The sequence below is a fragment of the Perca flavescens genome, chromosome 7, assembly GCF_004354835.1.
Source record: "Perca flavescens isolate YP-PL-M2 chromosome 7, PFLA_1.0, whole genome shotgun sequence".
Classification (NCBI taxonomy): domain Eukaryota; kingdom Metazoa; phylum Chordata; class Actinopteri; order Perciformes; family Percidae; genus Perca; species Perca flavescens.
The window spans coordinates 14,023,944-14,043,350 of record NC_041337.1 but is presented as its reverse complement, the minus strand read 5'-3'; the positions used below and the strand labels follow the sequence as shown (position 1 = coordinate 14,043,350).

The window sequence follows — 19,407 nt, the reverse complement described above, 5'->3', positions numbered from 1 at the left end:
TTTCATCAATGTGCAGGTTATTTTTTAGAATAATTGATCATTTCTTCCAAGCTGACGGGTTCAAAACACTTGTTTTGTCTGACCATAAGTCTAAAACCTATAGCCTATAGATATTCAATTCACAATATTATATTGCAAACAAAAGTAGAAAATCTGAATAGACTGTTTTTTAAATTTTTGCTTGAAACAATTAATTATTATATTACTTAAGGCTAATCACAGGGATCTGTGGACATTATGTTAACAGACACATAAAACCCACCCAAAACCCCCCAAAAATGATCCTGAGTTGGACATCCAGCTATAGCCTTTGCATTATTATTTCCCCTCATTTGCTCCTTATTTCTCAGAGGGGGTGTTACACAGACACAACATCAACTCATGCCTGAGAGGTGTTTATGAGGAAGCTGAGGCAGACCAGCTGTTTAGCTCAAGCTATGGCCACAACATGGGCTCACGGGTATTCTGAAGATGTTGGTTGGCTTAGGAGGAGAAAGCATGTTAACTGATGTGTTATGTTGTGTAAGAAAACATACCAACTGATTGACTATCTGCTTCAGCAGCTGCTTATAGAAGATAGCAGTAGCACTGCAGCACACTAGTTTAGATTTACTGCCCGTTTCAGTTAAAATGTGATGAAATTTAAAAGTGGAAATAATCATAAATTACTCCCATCAAATGATGGTGGAATGTGGATTTTAAAACGTGACCGCATAGTCAAGCATAGTTAAGGCAGTCATCCGTGTTAAGCTAAAATGACACTCAATTTATTCTCTCCATTAAGGCACACGGGTTAAATAAAACCCACCTGTCAGCCTGTCGAGCTGAGAGCCATCTTGCTGCGTCCCGGGTGAAGGGAAACCGCCACTGTTCCAGATGGCTTACTGTGCTGTCGGTGGAGGGGATCAATGAGGTGGGCATTGAATGAGGCCTGGCAAGAATGCTAAGGCTGCTCCCTCAGGATGGCGTAAGAAGTTCTGCCTGGAAAGCAATCTATGTGAGGAATGTCCGAGGTTGCTGGTGTGAGCCCAGTGAAAGCTTCAGTAGTTGGTCATTTGTAACTTAGATGAACTGGATTTGGTGGTAGATGTTTACTGTAAACATTTTCCTCAGTTATGTAAGTATAAGTGTTTCCACAGAAAAAGAAAATGGCAGAATGATGTGAGAAAGGCTGAAGTTTATGTTGCAGAATTCATATAAAAATGACACAAATGTCAATGCAAACTTAATCAAGCTCCTGATCTATATTCTTGCTGTTTGGATTTTTTGCAGGAGCACAAATGAGGAAACTCCCTAACCTATTTGGTTTCAGTATTTATGACTTTAATTATGTATTAATATCATAAAACTGAGTAAATTACTTTATTGCCTACAATGTTCCCTCTTGTGTGCCAGTTAAGATCCATAACACAAATGCATGACTACAGGCCTATGAGGTGATTGTCGGTCTCAGCAGAGAGTAGCTATTTAGCGTTCTCTGAAAATAAAGTTTTCCACTCTGCTGGTTAAATGATTGTGGCCCTTCTTCCATCACAGCTGGCAAATGTTTTGTAGGGCTGAAGTAAGAGCACTTCCGAGTGGGTTTGCCTCAGTGCAAATATATGAGCGATTTCACAAAATAAATCTTTCTGGCTGGCACCTGCACTGGCACCGGCATACAGTATGACCGGTCAGCCAAAGGAAGGAAGAAGAGAGAGAGAGAGAGCCGAGAGCATAATAATGACAAGCAGTATTTTTTTTTTTCTTTGAAGTAGTTAAAGTTCCAGTACTTTCAAAACTTTCAAAGAGTTTTTATGAGTTGACTGATGAAGCTGCATGGTTTGATAAATAACAAAAATGTGTAAAAGAAATACAAATATGAAAATATCACATTCAGATTTCAAAAACAGGATTTTTATGATGTGATTTTGTGCCAGGCTACTGTTTTATCCTCTTCACCTATTTGTATTGTCTTTCAAACACAAGATCAGTTGAGGAACAGAAGTGTCAGAGCTGGAAGGCATGAAATAGCTCACTGAAGGACACTTTAACCGCTCTAATAGGTGCTACAACGCATAGATGTGAATGTGGGCCTTCCGGTTGACAGATGGTCTCATTTACCTCTAACACTGCTTGTAGAACATGGCAGTTTTGTTGTGTTGAGGGTACACAACAAAGAAATGTACCTAATAATGATGGTGTGTGGAGTTTCTGTGGGGTATATACTACTGCAAATGCATCAGAATTTAAGGAATTAAGAATGGCATTTGACGGTGTTGACGTGCAACACCACCCTCTCACTATTGGCTGTTAATGGCTGTGTACTGTATATCCTTCTGGGTGGCATGTCGAGGCTTTTGCAGCCATCCTTGGCCTCCTGCCATGTGGATTAGGGAGCCACAGAGAAAAGAACCTAATGTACTGCATCTGTACTCTATGCCCTTAAACTGCTTCCCACTGTCACTGGTTTGCTGCAGCTCTGCCTCCACATTAAAACAAGTTATCTCAGATCATCCGAGGGCAGCCTTCAGGTGGTAAAGCCTGTCATAAAGGTAAAGCCTTCAATTTCATGTAGAAAGCATTCACCCTCTGTGTTATGCAATGTAACTGCATCCAGGAATACAAAATGTCAACTCAGCTTTGAAAAAAATTATCAACAAGAAAACGAGTGGATATGAAAATGTGAGTATTTGACAACCGCTCTAAAGAGTGTTGCTTTGACAACAAAGCCAGCTATGGGGGAGCGATCACAAGACACAGACAGCAGAAGGAATAATGCAAACTGCCATAGCTCAGTCTCGGTCACTGATTCCCCTCTCAGTTCCTATATAGATGTCTGTAATATCCTGCAAGGGATATTTTATTTTTTTAAATGGCAAACAGATTTTCATTCTCCTAATGTGCTCCAGTGCTTTAAAACTTTCCAGTTTTTTAAGTTCCACTTCTAAAATGTCATAAACAAAATCCTATGATCATATGAGTTGTTTAAGCAGGGCAGATGTGACTGTGTTGGCCACCCATGAAACTTAAGCATCAGCCAGATGTGCTAATAGGTCATTTTTGATTCAAACACTAAACACATGCTGCTCCCATCTATTATGATCATTTCACTAGAGGGGCCACAGCCTGCTGGTGAAATGGCAATACACAGACAGCATAGTAAACAACTCTGCAGGCAAGGCACAGCACCACCAGACTGTGCTGTGCTACAGCATTACACACAGGCGCACTACACTGCAACAAAGTTATTGTGTAATGTTCTGTTTGCAATCGGAGCGTGAGAGGGTGCGTGCTTGTGTCACACGCACTAAAAACGAATCTTGTGAATTGACATGAGAAAAGAAAAAAACATGAGGAACTGCAAATCTGCCATCCTATTTCCCCCTACAGCAGCTGCGCCTAACGCGACCTGCAGATTCATAAAACTTGAAAACCCCGCCTACTTGACAGCCAGCGTCTGTTTACGAAAAGTCAAAGGAACAGCATGGAGCGAAGCAATGTACCTGGGAAATGTGCCGCCAACTGGGGGAACAACCAGACTTAAAGATAGCCAGCCACGACGCTCATAATGTAGTCTGTCACATTTGGTTGAGTGATATTGACGCCCGCTGCTGACATTTGCAGCTTGTTACGTGATTAGGAGCTTCTAGTTTTGTGTGCAGTGGGACTTGTAAACGCGCATTTCTGCTTCTGAATGATCACCCACACCGACTTAAAAAACAATGGCGAGGCGTAAAAGGCGCAACCTACTGAATTGTTGCGCTTAAACCCAGCCTGGACCACTGTACACAGAACCATCGCACCCGGCTTACTGCGATACAACAGGGAACCTCGGCGCACTCGGAGCGACATGGAAAGCCCAACCGAGAACCCTACCAGGGCTGTGGAATATTTGAAAGAGCTTAACAAGATCATTGAGACCCAGCAGGAGTTGCTGGAGAGGCAGAGGGGAAGGATAGAGGAGCTGGAGCAGCAAGTGTCCGACTTGTGCATTGAGAACGCCTGCCTGAAGGAGCAGTACCAGCGGCACCTGGCAGCCTGCAGGCTGCTGCAGGGCAGCAACAGCCTGCTCACACTGGGAGCCATAAAGGAACATATCACACAGGAAAAGTAAGACAAAGCATCTTTATCAAAGTCAAATAATACCCGTTTGAATGTCCTTTTTTTATTTAAAGTTTATAAAATTGTACTTGATTAAAGTAGCCTAATTATTGCTATATCAGACCCCCACAAGTTCATGTGCAACACAGTTACAGAATTACAGAAAATGGGTATGGTTGGACAGCACAGCTTTCCTGATCATATCTGGAAATATGAAAGAGATAATTTGATCATAGTGTCATTGGAAGGCATGATTTGACAAATCAAATAGTTTTCCCAACGGATTCAAATTTCCAGAACAGTTGTTTCATTTAGCTATTGAGAGTGTATAACTGTCGCTGTGTATGAAATATCAGATCAAGTTAATCTGGATATGGTGTAAATTACACACGGATACAAACATGTCCATGGTTCTATATCTGAACTAAACCTTTTTTTATTTATAAAATATAGACTTTTGGTTATTCTACATTGTCATTTTTGTTTCAGTTTGATGGTTGTCAGGTTCTGTAACTTCAGCAGACTAAGGTCTGAACTATGCCTGTGCTGTAGCCCTCAGTGGTCTTAAAAGAGGATTTCATGTGCGTGGACAGGCACATCCATGATATATGGAATGCAATAGTTACAACCCCTGGGAAAAAGGCACATACTTGGGAAGGATCCATTATGCAATTATGTTTTGGCCCTATCTGCATGCAGTGGCTTAAGCCCCAGGCAGAGCAAAGCAGAGTACATAGGGCAGATGTAGTGGAGCATTATATCAGAAAAGTGTTGGTAAAGACCTTGATGGTCAGACACACTGTCAGGATTACCCTCCCTGCACCAGTTCTGTGTCGAAATTTGGCTATATCTCCAAAAGGCCTCAGCATGCAGACATTTAACTCAGCTTTTGACATTCTGTAGGATCATATGATCATGCTTGACCTTAGTGTCCAGGGGCGTGTTGGTGTCATGAAGACCACTGGCAGCAAATCAATAGTGATGACTCATGGACTGTATGTCTTTGCTGGCTGATAAAACCAGACTCCTAGGATTGGGACGTACTGTAACACTGACCTTTAGTTTGCTCCCTTTATAAATCTCTCTCGGGCACTACAGGGTATTCTGTGTGATTTTCCTGGAAAATCAGTTTGTCACTATCTCCTATTTTGTACGGTGTCTGAACACTATTTCAGTCCAGCTCTAGCAGACTGGCACAGAGGTTAGTAAGGAGCCGGTGATTACCCCAGTGAACCTGATGAAATATGACAGCCGGTAATAATGTAAAGTGTGGTTTACGGAGGATACAGGATTTAAAATGTCATTTAAGTGTGATGAGCAATTAAAAGAATGCAGTGGTCTTAAGCAAGACCTGTAAAGGTCATTTTAGCATGGATAAAATGGGATTTAAATAGTGTGTGCTTGGAAATTAAACTGGCAAGACCTCAACAGCCAACCACAGAAGCTCAGAATGTGTTTGTTTTGTTTAGCTTTATTTTAGTTTTTTGTTCTGAGGGATTCCCAGAAATTCCTTAACTGTTGGGTCTTTTCCTTATCTGCATGTGACTGCATACATCCAGAGGGAGGTCTGAGCAGCTGCTGAAAGGCTACAAGCCATTTGTGTCATCATCGTAAACTCTGGTGACTTGTGGTGGACATTTATTATTTTTCAGCTATGTTCTAGGGATGGCAATGGCTTTCGGTTGGTTGGTTGGTTGGTTGGTCAGTCGGTCTTTCAATCGGTCTTTCAATCCACCACTTTGCTCCAGATTTGCTAAACGAATGACATTCCTATCAGCCTCAATTGTACTTTTTAGCAAATGTTGGCACACTAACACGCTAAACTAAGATGCTAAACATGGTAAACATTACCTGCTAAACAGCAGCTTGTTAGTATTGCCATTTTGAACATATTAGCGTGCTGACATTAGCATTTAGCTGAAAGCACTGCTGTGCACTGTGGCAGTAGACTGGTAGTCTTCTTAAAATTTGATAGAATTAGTCATCAAAAACAAATTAGAAAAAAGTCATTTGTAAAATGTCTGTATGTGTTTTACTGACCGATATACATTTACATACGTATATATATATATATATATAAATACTTCTTATCATCCCTAACATGTCCCACTTCGTCTCTCCTTAACCTGAGTGGGGCTTTGGCCTTAAACATGTAAATGTTGACACTCACTTCATATCGAAACTGCTGAAAAATGCAAATCGGAGATTACAAACAAGCCTGAATATCAACATCATCTGCAAACAGTGGATCCTGATGTTGTTTAAACAGACACATTTCAGACCTTGGCTTTGTCTTGATATTTCCCCATGAGACTGTCATTTACATTTGTAGAGACAAGACACATCCGGCTACCAGTCACATGATAATCGTGAGGTTTTTCTTACATACAGCCATGATTGTAGTATACAGCTCTCTTCGTGCTGTCAAGCAAGTCCCTTTTCCCCTCCTACCATAGTGGTTGTCATTCCAGCGTACACTGCACCTACTGTAAGGAAGCGGGTGAAAGCAGTTACATTAAAAAACTGCCATTAACTAGCTAGTAGGATGTAAAACCAATAGCAGCCAATTCTGGGTCTCAAATCATCAATTTATTCTGCTATAATTTTCCATCCACAAAATGCACAGATTTACTGTAACAATTTCCCTGCAGCCTTCAGTGAAAGGCTAAAGTAAGACTAATACTTAGAGGGAATAGTTCGACATCTGAATCCTAGGTCATCTTGCTGTGACAAGAGATAACTGCTGAGCTCATGCTGGGTGTTAAACATTTTATTAGATGTAAAAAATAATAGTACTGGAGGGTGATGGGGAAAGGATACCTTAAGGCATATTGTTTTCAAGGCATATTATTCACAGCTTAAGTGACCCAGCTTTATGCAAAGTTCTCTTACTGCTTTTTTGGTCTTTTGCTTATCTGTTTTGCATAGTTTAAATCCACTACCTGTACACTCTTGTTCGATGCATGCAGGTTGTCATATAATATGTTTGCTTCACATTTCGTTTCAGTTTGTTGGCTGTATGGTGTATTTGTATATTACAGTCATCTTGAATACAGAGTGTATCGTTTGTCCATACTGTATGCAATAGTCGTGAGCTGTGCTGTCAGTTCTTAGTTGGATTAGGATTTCAGTGACTTCATAATGGAATGGAAGAAAGGGTGGGGGGGGGGAAAGAAAGAAAAAGATTACACCCTGTATAACAGTCATATTCTGTTCCAAAACAAGTAACCTATAAAGAGTTTCTGCTATTGAATGATACAGATTGTTTGTTTGCTGCTATGTTTTGTTGACTGTAAATGGAAGGCTTTTCAGTTTTCCCTTCTACATTCTTTTAGAAACAAAATGCAGAGAGCAGGAAATGTGATGCACTAGTGATAGTGGAACCTGTGGTGCCAAGTCAACAGAGTTCTCTGTGAATTCTGCCAAACAGGCTCCTGGGTAACGTTGTCAGTCAGTTTCTCAGGATGTGGGACTGCTGCACTGGTATTGGAAAGCATCTCGGTGTGCACTGACCCAGATGTGGATCCATAAACTCGTCCACCTGGTTAATTGTAACCGCCAGGAGTTGGTTGAGCAGAATCAGCTGAGGAGTGAGTTGCTCTTGTGGATCGGTCTGTAAATCCAAAGCTAAAACTCCTGTTTAACAGTTTAGTTACAGTTTCTTAAGTTCAAGTTAAAGGTGGTTGGTGTAGCACTCAGTCAAGAATTAGCAATCACACACACATATCAGTTTTCCTGAGTTGCCTGCCTTGTCAGCCCTTTAGTCCAGCAGTATTTATGCTGAGCCTCTGCAGTTTTCTCTCCTGCTGTTTGTTTTAACAGTGCTCTACAGTTGCTTGTATCCCTTGTGCTCACTTAGGAATTAAATGACAAGTAATACAACATTGGCTTGCAAGTTTTTGCAGCGCACATTAGTCATAAATGACTTTTCGTGAGCATTTAAGTCTAACTGACTTAAATACCTGTCTTGTTGGTGAATATGATACATTGTCAGAAACAAACTGATTTTTTTTGAGCATGATGCAGGAGAGGCTGGTGGTTTAATCAGAGTGGATCCACTGTGATCTGAACCTGTCCTCTGGGGTTTGGAGTGGAATAGTGTCCGGGAGTGCTTTCATTTCTTATCTCGCTGCTGGTGGATGTATCTGCCAGCCCACATTTAGCATTCAAAGGCCCGGCTAGCCAACCGAGTGAAAACAATATTTGGGATGCTGACGTAATCGCTGGAGAGATAACTTCTTCAGCTGCGGTTTACAAAGAGCTGTCATTTTCTGCACAGCTTTTGTTTCAAGTTTCCCTAAATGTACTGAAACGGTGTTTTAACTTAGATCTTTAAACTCTTCTGTAATCTTTAAAAGGTAATTCTCTACCACACAAGACAGTTGGATAGCAGGCATTACCATGGAAAATTGTATTCAGAGGAGTGTTCTATCTCAAGTAAGCCCTGTTGTCAAATTTGAGTATGATGGCTGCGGCTGCAGTGTTTGTGGAGGTCATTTAAATTCAATATGACTACTAGTCAGTAAAGAAGCATAAGTAATCTTGAGTGATCAAATATTGATGAATAACGTGATCTATCATTTCTAACTCAAACTCTCTCCCTGTTAATGCCCTAATAGAGCTAATATGAATGTTTCAATGCTGATAAATGAGCAGCAAGTCTCTCGAGTTGGTGATACTATCCAACCAGATCTAACATCTAACCAGATCTCTGGCAGTATGTGTGCCAGAATGTGAGACAAACAATCAAGAGAAAAAACAAAAACAAACGCGTACAAATAATCCTCAGGCAATGCATACAGTATATCCATATTTTGTAGAGTGGTTTACATTTATTGCACATATTCAGCTGCTACTAAACTATGATAGCTTTGATGCTCAAGACATGCATGTTTGACAAGTTAAAGCAGCTGCAGGATTATGCAAATAAGAGTTTTTGATGGAAAGTAAGTGTTAGAAAAACATGTTTGTATTCTAAGCAGTGATCTGATAGTGAAGTATTTTAGTGTTATTTATGTTTTACTGCTGTTTTGGGGCTTTGCTTTCTCTTTCATCTTGACAAATATTGGAATAAATTGTGTTGGAGGGATACTGATTTTTAAAGTCAGTAAAGTCGTGGGTGGGGTTAATGCATTCTGAATAAATGTTGGATTTCATTGTTTATACTTTGCTTTACTGTAGAGCTAAAATGATTGGTCGATTAGTCAATCAACATAAAATTAACTGGCAACTATTCCGATAGATTTTTCAAGGAAACAGGGAGAAATGGTTCCAGCTTCTCAAATGTGAGGATTTTTTTTTCTTGTTTTACATTGTTGTAAACTGAACATTGTTTTAGTTTTGGACTGTTGGTCAGACGTAACAAGAAATTTGAGGAAGTCCTCTTGAGCTGTAGAGAGTTGTGATGGACTTTTTCTGCCATTTAATAGACCAAAGAAATCTGCAGATTAATAGATAATGAAAGTAATTGTTAGTTGCAGCCCTACTTAACAGTTTAGAAATACTGTAAGGTAGAAACTTGGATGTTAATCAAGGGTTTAAAATAGTAAACATATTTTTTAAATTGTTGCATTAAGTACTGCACTACTGTATGCAGATACCTGCAAAACTGCAAATTTAATGTTATATGTGTTTTGAAAAATCTCACTAATTTCTATTTGATGTACTTGTGTTGATATGACAGGTATTTTGGTATATTTTATTACGAGATTGATCTGTTAACATTGATGTTACACAGTACAGTACATCTCTGATTAGTTTGAAATCAGGCCAGAGGAGTTAATAGTCAGAGGAGTTAATCAATGGATATTGAAGTATTTGATAAAGATTCTATTCTAAATTATCTCTCCAAAGCCACTAGTGGTTTTATATTGCCTTCTGTTTTGGTTGTGAAGACTTGTCTTGTCTTGTGTCTTGGCTTCTTTAATGTAATTTGCTGCCTAAGAAAACCTCGACTGCACGTACCAAGTCCTCTGGATGGAGCCTGTAGACTGGAGATTGGCAAGTTCATAAATAGTTCACCCCAAGCCAACGTAATGCCTTTAGCATGTGTTTTGGGACCCCCTCGGCAGAAAATAATAGCATGATGGAGAAAGCTGTTTCTTGTGGCTGGCGGCGTCCACTCATTTACCAAGCGATCTGCTGAACAATCACTGTGCCAAACCAAATTTATGAGCACATGAACTCCCTCTCTCCAGCAAAGCACCCGCTAATGAAATACCCCTGCTAGATTAATGTCGATGCAGGGATGATTTGCATTCAGACCCACCTATAACTCTCAAGCAATGGCCAAAGACAATTTGCAACTTGCACTTAAAATCAACTGCAGGCTGCATTCATTTGTACTGGACTGTCCCTCCTTACATCTCAGTGTGGCCTCAGTGATGCAGGAGGAAAGCCAGGCACCGCTGACCTCTTCTTCCCTCAATCAGGCCTGTTAAGACAGAGTTAAGGTTGGTTTGTGTCCATTGATGTAGCTGGTTGTCCCACAAGAAAAGATAATGATGACTTTAACAAGCACTGTTAACCTCTATCTGATGGTGTTACTGGTAAAGACCACACCAAGGGCAGTCGGATGGTAAAGCTTAGTGTGAGTCAGGCAACCATATTATGTTTAAATCACCAAATTCACTTCTGTACCACTGCCTCACTTTGATTTAACTTTTAACAAGCAAGTTAAATCCTGCTATTATTTCCTTTGACATTTGATAATACTGTTTTTAAATTCCATTGTGGGTGTCCATGTGCTGGATAATGTGGCCTCATTTCAGGCATCTATTTAAAAAAAACATTAGACTTTTAGATTGTGATCACTCTCAGATTCCTAATTCTAAGATAGAAAGAAATCAACGTGGTGTGAAAGAAGAGCCTTGTGCCTCATTTGCATTCTGCCTGTATGATCTGCAAATAGGAACTTGAGGGATAAACAGCCACATACTATACATATGGCTTTAAAGTCCCTATCTGCCATTAGTGTTAAGCTATTATAGTTTCAGTTAAATCTACATGGTTTTCATTTCAGTGTCAACCAATATAGTTGAGTCTGATTTGCATCAAAATGAGACTTATAGCCGGGACACACTTAGCCGATTATCGGCCGTTAGACAGTCTGGCGAGGTCAGTGACGCAAATCTGTTCGGTGTGTCTCGTGCCGTCGTCAGTCTGAGGGGCTGTTGGCGCTCATTTTGGCCGACCTGACATGTTCAGTCGCCGGCAGGGCAGTCGGGACTCATCCGGAAATGGGGAGCGGAATGAGGTGACTCTCAAAATCTGACAAAAATCTTTTAAACTGACCTTTGTTGAGCTGAAATGAAGACAGATTCAGCAACTGCATGGCCTATTTCTCGCTTAAAATGTTCTCAGAAATATGTTTCAGTGAACCATTTTAGTACAATTTGAGATCGTATTCTGAACGGCCACCATGACAGTCTGGCTTTGAATTTCCGGAGAAAACAAACCCATGTGACGCGTTCGTCCAATCAGCTGCCGGTTTTCATTTCCTGGGCAACAATACAGATTAGCGCCGCTTGCTGTTATAGAGATGTATTACGTCTCGTCTCGTCTCGTCTCGTCTTTTTGGTCTGTTCTGTGGCACTTTTTGGACCAACACGGGGAGACTGATCATTTCGACTGGCTTTTCTGTCAAGGGTCGGCCGTCGGCTATATGTGTAAGCAGCTTTAAAGGTACCCTGGGGAGTTTTTGACCACTAGTAGCACTATGGAATCATGCTTTAATGAGGGCACCCCCCTGTTTTGTCTGTTCTCATGTATGCACACACACAAGCATGTGAGTGACGCGATACACAGTCCTGCCAATGCTTTCACACTACCCACTGTTACAGGTGGTGGTAACGTGCCACAATATGTAGAAGAAGAAGATGCTAGCTAGAAGATGCTATCTAGTTAACATGGATGTAAACAATGCAGGGTTCAGAAAGATATAAAAAAAATCATCTTTGCAAATATTTTATGAGGAAAACAATGCATTCAATAGGTTTGTTAGACCCACACAATACGGTGAGTTTGGTGAGAAACTGAATTTGAAGAGAAACTCTGTGAAAACTGTACAAGGAAGGTAGGCTATTGTTAAAGATGAAGCTACAGCCAGCAGCCAGTTAGCTTAGCTGAGCGTAAAACACAGCTTGTCATTTTTTACATGTCTGTTTGTGTAACGAAACAAATAAACAATATATAACACACTGAGTTTAAGAGGTGCTGGTAGGCGGCCTTTGTTACCGACAAAACAAGTCTTAACTGTTTCTAGTCTTTATGCTAAGTTAAGCTAGCCGGTTGCAAGTGATATTTTTATATTTAGGGAACCAACATGAGAGTGGTATCCATCTTCTCAACTCTTCTTCTCTCTTCTTCTCAAGGGTATAAAACGTATTTAAAATGAACTATTCTATTAGCTAATCAAAAGAATAGTATAGACTGTAATAAAAAGCTGCGTTCTTTCTTACATGCTATAATGCTAATTGAATAGTATTTGCCATTACAATGACATGTTAACGTTGTTGTAGTTTGTTCTCAGAAAGAAAACAAACACAATATATAACACTAACACTACTTTTCAATTTTCCTATTTTGTCAGTTTGTGGGAAAAATCCAATAGTCTTCACTCTTAAATGTATTCTGTATATGCACACTTTATTTACTTTACACCCTTTTTACTTCTAGCTAGCTGAGTTTTCAAATCTCTTTCCACCCTCTATTCTCATTACAAACTGTGATCAACACTAAAGTAGCACACTTAGGGGGCCACAGGGCCAAAGTACGGCTGCTTGTTCATTCTTTATTTCTTCACAGTTGAACCAATTATCCGCCTTGCAGCTGTCAAATTCAGCTGATGCAGCAGCTGAATCGAAGGTAATTTGTAGCATAGTACCTGTGGAGAGCTGTTTGAAAGGCTGCCACTAGTTTTCTGCCAAGTGTGTGTGTGTGTGTGTGTGTGTGTGTGTGTGTGTGTGTGTGTGTGTGTGTGTGTGTGTGTGTGTGTGTGTGTGTGTGTGTGGGGAGGTGAAGGCTGAGTCAACCGCTAAACACAGATGAGAAGTTACTGCTCACACATCTTCTTTGTCATCACAGGTAGAAGTCAAACACGGACTCCTCACAGCTGGCTGGGCCTTTGACAACTAATATAATATTATAAATAAATTAAAAAAAAAAAATATATATATATATATATTAACCAACACATTCTCACACCCAACTCGTAAAATAAGGACGTTCGGTCAAGGGCCTTTTTCGTTCTTATTGACGTTAAAAGTCTCCTTTAGCGTCTCATGTAAACGTGCTTGGTCGCCACTATTGCAAGGGGAAAGGACGCCTCAAAAGCCGGGAAACGGCCGCCGGTGAAGCGCGACAATAACGGAATCGCGGAGGTTGGGTTTAGTAGAAAAACAACGGGGAAAGGACGCCTCAAAAGCCGGGAAACACAATCGCGCGAACCCGAGTCTCCTGAGTGAAAGTCCGGTGTTTTACCCATCCGCCACCCCAACCATCGTCCTTACGCAGCAATTTTCCCTTACATACCACTCGCTAAAGCTCATTCAACTGCGGCTCTCCCCAGTACGTTACACAAATACGCCGAAGGGTGCCTTTTTCGTCGCATCAGACGCTGAAGGACACTGCCCAAACGTACTTATTTTACGAGTTCGGAATGAGAACGGGTTGATTTTAACATACTGTACAACATAGTCATAGTCTATATTGGCTGAGTGAGTGACTTGCCGATTCAACAGTTTCCATTGTTTCCATTCTTAGGTGTTGGACTATAACCTGCTTGTTTCCACTCTAGCTGCCAGTGTGCAGTTTGTGTTTGTGTAACCCTGGGGATTCTGAAGGCTGATCTAAATCCAAGCAATATGTTCAGGAATGTAGACAGAGTGAAAGTTATTTTGTATCCAGCTCTCTGTTAGGTCAGATTGTAAGAAAGTTCAGGTGTGTGTGTGTGTGTGTGTGTGTGTGTGTGTGTGTGTGTGTGTGTGTGTGTGTGTGTGTGTGTGTGTGTGTGTGTGTGTGTGTGTGTGTGTGTGTGTGTGTGTGTGTGTGTGACTGCTGGGGCAGACAGCCAGTGAGGGTCACGCACCACTAACTCCTTAGAGATACATAATTTGACAGCACCATGAGAAGCAGAGGACTGGACTGACTCATTAGATCTGCTTAGCCAGACATATTTCTGCCTGTAATTAGTTGCTGATTAATACAGATCATTTAGCTCTCAGTAATATGAACGGCACAAGTATGTGGTGCACCGAGGAGCCTAACACATAATGAATGCCCTTAATTTATGTACTGGACTGAGAAACTGTCCTAAACCAAAGGGAAGCAGACATGAAGGCACACATGCATGCACCTCATCAGACAAGCAAGAGCAAAATCTACAGCTAATGCTGAAACGTCCTTTTATCTCGACTGCAGTGTTCTTTTTGAGAAAAACTGATCTTATAAAATATTGACAATACCTATGAAATACCGCACGGGAATGTCAAGCTTCACAGTGTTCCTTTTTGGAACCTGTCAGTGTGAATGAGCTGTTATAGCAGACCGCAGGTTCAAGTCATTGATCACTTTGTGACATTGTTATGAATTGAGGCCAGAGCCACAAAATTGCGAGAAATGCTGTTCTGTTTTCAGTAAAACGTTTTCTAAATTCAGTGTTACTCCAGATGTGATTTATTCTTTTTCATCACAGCTCGGAGGGGTTTGTTTTCTGAAGCTTGAAGCGTTTCATGGCTGTCACGGTTGCCGCCGAATTACACAGTATATTCAGTAAACCCAATAACTGTTTGGGTCACTTTGGAAATAACTCTTATCTAAGCAGTTCAGTTAAGGACTTGTTCATAATAGAATTCCTGCTGTTAGCTTCTCCCAGCATAGTCAAAGATGAAGTTAGGGCTGGGTGTCCTGATATGCAAAATATTAGGCAAAAGGAATGTAAAATAACAAGAAGAACGTGTAACACAGCAATGTTTTGCATGCAATATGATCAGCATCACGTACAAAAACCTTCACAGCATATCATCAATCACACACCTTAGACAAACTATTAATTGCCTCTGATTTTCTTCTGAGTTTAGTAAAGGAAATTGCCACATGTATTTCCTTTATTGCTTTTTTTCTTGTTGCCACTATAAGGGCGGTAATGTGATGAAGTGCTAGAAGCTATTTCTTCAAGATTTAACCCTACTCAGTATTTTAAAGCGAAAAACAAATAATGGGTTTATAATTGCATTGGAGCTTTTTCTGAAAGAGGTGAGAAAAGTAAAAAGGAAAGTATCCAAGCCTTTATGATACATGGTACTGTATTTGAAAGTACAGAAATGATTGTACTAAGAATAAGCTATGGACACACACAAAACAGGGATGCATGGGCAGAGAGATGTTGCTGTGTGAATCATTGCAGTGTGGCCTACAGTATATGATGCCCCAGTTCATTTGAAGCCAGGCAGGGAGCTATGATTAAATGAGCAGACTATTGCATTTCTGCAGTCGTGTCCAGTTGCACTTACTCTTGCAGAAAGGCAGATTGATAAACTCTGAGTCAGCATTTTTTTTACGCTGGGTGTGCCCTCTGTCCGTTTCCTCCCTCACAACAGGAAACAGGCTGTCCTCATTGCAACAGAGCCGCAAGGAAAAAAGGGCACATATGAATGCCATGCAAGGGACACACACACAGTTAAACAGAGTGAGTTAAAGGGCAGGTTAACAACCCTGACATGACGGTAAAGACAGCAGTGTAAGATTTGGTTTAAGGAAGCAGCTGGGTTGAAGTTTTAATTCTACCACTGAGATTTGGCTCCTCTGTGGACCACTGTGGGAGAAACCCATCTCACAACTTGTGGAGGCCTTCCTGTGGAATGATACTTTCAATGGGATTTGGCATTTCACGCATTAGTTAAAAGGCTTTGGGAATGCACCTGGAAGAACCTCAGTAGCCAGTGGTTCTGTGCGGTGCAGAAGAAAAACAGTTTAACTTACATACATCCAATCTATCAACATTTCCATCATTATTAGGATGATAGATTCTGCTTTGAAAATGCAGTAAAATGTTTAATTTATTCATTCATGACTAGACAAATGAGCTGTCTACACTGAACGCAAAATTAATGAATACTTTATCAATGTGCCCGTCTCTTAAAGCCATACATTCTGAAAGAGCTGTTCCACTTTGTCTTAACCTACTGTGTTCTAAAGTTATACCATAAGTGTAGCAATGTGGCTCAAATCCAAACAGTACAACTCCAAGTGGTTCAGACTGAGCTCTATCGATTCTGTTTCGCTCAAAGAGGTAACAAGGTAAAAAGAGTTATTACGAATTTCATGAAAAGGAGAAGATAAATGCAAGTACGCCTGTACAGCCCTTACTTAACAAGCCAGTGGCTCAGAAATCAAGTGCATTAAGGGATGAAGTTCCCGCTTGAATACAGAATGACTGATGACACCTCACACTGTGTCCATCTGTTCTCTGTGCAGTATGACAGTCTTGCAGAATGTACTAAACTAACAATCTAGGCATGACCCAGATCAGGATTTGTGTTTAGTAGTAGTAGTAGTAGTAGTAGTAGTAGTAGTAGTAGTAGTAGTAGTAGTAGTAGTTTGTAATAGGCCTTTCTGCAGGACAGAGGAGCTGTCCAGGGTTCTGACCACTTCTTCATTGCCCTGGGGCACGTTCAATCTCAAAACGACATGTTTCCTCGAAACAGTGTCAAACGGTGTGCAACAGCTTTGAGATATGTTTCCTCTCCTTTGGTGGGTGTGTCTCGTTTATTGGCTGTGTCACAGGTAATACCCAATCAGCAGAGACGTGTCTGTAAAGCCGAGGTAATAAAAGGCACAGCGGTTGCGCACACAACAGAGTGCTCAACGCATCCCCGTTTCAGTTTTTAAAAAAGCGTGTTGCTAAGTTTTGTCGGGCCTGAACATGGCCCATGTTTGTTCGGAGAATGTTTCTTCTGTCTGGCTGGGTGCAATCAGCGTAAAAGACGGACATATCATTCAGGAAAACATTTGTGAAAAATGCTTTTGGTCCGACGATTTTTTTCAGTGATGAATTGTATACACAGCAATCAATAGCTTCAGTAATTGCCATTGGATCTGGACTGCAGCATGTGTGTCAATGAATCTCATCCTACCACTGCATTATATTGACCCAGCTCTAGTTTTCACCTCAACCTAATTCCACAGTTGTAATGGGGTTTGCTCAGAAAACAGCGGTATCAAGTTTGTTCTGTGCGAGATTGTGTTATCAGTTTAATCTTTAGCTTCCAAATGGTGTTGGCAGCCCACATAACCAAATTTTAAGCCTGATGAGTGGATTTTTGTTGCTGAAATGCGCTTTGGGAGTTGGAGTTGACTTCTTCTTTTTATGTACACAGACTTATAGCTTCGACTTTTTATAGAAAAGAAACCAGGTATTTTTTTTTTTTTTTTGTACCAATGAATTAATTGTGAGAGTTTCAAGCTGTTGAAATGCTCCTATGCAATTACGTATCACCTAAAATTGAGTTTTACTTCCAGAACAAGGGCCTCCCAGAATAGCTCCTCCCACTTCTAAACTCTACAGTACCCTGAAACTGAAGCAGCTAAATGGAAGCTATCAGCCATCATTTATTTTGTTATTTACACCTGTGATTAATCTACTGTGACACATATTATGTGTAAAAGATATATTCAATAGAAATGTTTTGACCATGAGGTGTTTTTAAGGTTTTCTCCACCCTTGTTTTCCTAAACAAGGGGGCACAATGACAGGAACTCCACTTAATCCAATACGAGGCAAGATGCTGCATTTATAATAAGCACTGCATTGCCAGCGGAGACATTTTTTACTCACCCAGTGGAATATCAATGTATAATTTTGTGAATGTCACTAAGTTGTACCTGGAATTTAAAGTGGTCATTTCTAAGGATGCCAGATCCATCTGTTCAAAAGTGCTGCATCCCTCATCGCCAGATAGCAAAACTTGGCTGCTGTAATGAAGTTGCAGAAACAAGTGATGGTGGTCAATGAGGCGTTTTGTTACTGTACATGTCTTTAGCCCCATTACTGACATACTGCAGCATTCTTGTTTCTACCTGCTCAACAAAATTGATGAACCTGTGTTTTTCTGTCTTCCAGGTCTGAATGTGACTCTTCCAGAATGGTCAGGTATGTCGAACTGGTCAGGTATGTCAATGTCTCTCTATCTTCATCTGCTGAGGATTGTACATCTGCCTGAATTTTGTGAATATATATTCTCTCTTAATACACTTCTAAATCATGCTTTGGCTTTGAGGAAGACATGGGGTTATACGTATAAGTCTTGTCATTTGAATGTGTAAAGCTGAAAATCCTGGCATTGTGGTGCTAGCCAGAGCGAGGGGTGGTGCTGTTATTGGTGTTTGTGGATATAACAGAACGGAGGAAATGACAACATTTTATGTAAAGTGCAATCCAAGGTCACATTCTGTTGTTAGCTTGTTCGCTGTGTTAATCTTAATGGCAATAGATTTGTAGTGGTGTCTCCGCTGAGTTAAGATTTGGGCTGATTTAAAACTGTAACGGGAATCCATCATTGCTGTGAAAACAGCTAAGAAATATGGCTTGCATGTAGGGAGTAGAGGCGCTTCTCTCAATGGTAAACACACTCCTTATCTGCAGCTTCTCTCTTTAGGGATGCCTCGCTGTGGGATCCAAACAGCCTCTTCCTTCGCCTCTGTAGCTGTGTATTAAGCAGCCACCAGTGTCTAGACAAATTGAGCAACGTGTAACGGAGCCTGTCCCGTGTTTACGTGAACATTTTCCAGGCCAAGTCTGTTATTTCCTTGGGTGCTCGACTGCCTGTGCTCCCCAGGCCTCTTTTTTTTCTGCTCTTAATGTCCTATCACAAATTTGAAGCAAATCCAGTCGGCTGCAAACTGGAGATGTGTGCCAGCCTTTGTAGCATTGCAGTAAATGTGTTTGTGCACGCAAGAGTGAGAGATGTGCATGTGCAAGTTTGTCTGCCACTCCGTAGTATGCCAAATTCCTAGTACCAAAGGAAAGGAAAATCTCCTTGTAGAAAATAGGTTACATCAAAATGTAATATGTACTGTATAAAATCAGTTGAATAAAAATATCTCATCAGTTTAATAATAGTTTGTTTGTTAGGTAGTGTATGTGTATATATATATATGTGTGTGTGTGTGTGTGTGTGTGTGTGTGTGTGTGTGTATATATATATATATGTGTGTGTGTGTGTGTATGTATGTATGTATGTATGTATATATATATATATATATATATATATATATATATATATATATATATATATATATATATATATATATATATATATATATATATAT

At 40.5% G+C, this 19,407-nt stretch overlaps 1 protein-coding gene across 3 annotated transcripts in view; it reads left to right on the top strand.

Moving 5' to 3' along the window:
- Window positions 1–3,375: 3,375 nt before the first annotated feature.
- iqsec1a (IQ motif and Sec7 domain ArfGEF 1a) overlaps window positions 3,376–19,407 on the top strand; it is a 90,151-nt gene continuing 74,119 nt past the window's right edge. For 2 of the 3 annotated variants that reach the window (XM_028582054.1, XM_028582061.1), the window contains exons 1-2: window positions 3,376–4,089; window positions 18,200–18,247. In XM_028582054.1, coding sequence (XP_028437855.1) covers window positions 3,830–4,089; window positions 18,200–18,247 — 308 coding nt within the window. In that variant the 5' untranslated portion in view covers window positions 3,376–3,829. The remainder of the gene's footprint in view (window positions 4,090–18,199; window positions 18,248–19,407) is intronic. The other variant, XM_028582055.1, reaches the window with a different exon arrangement.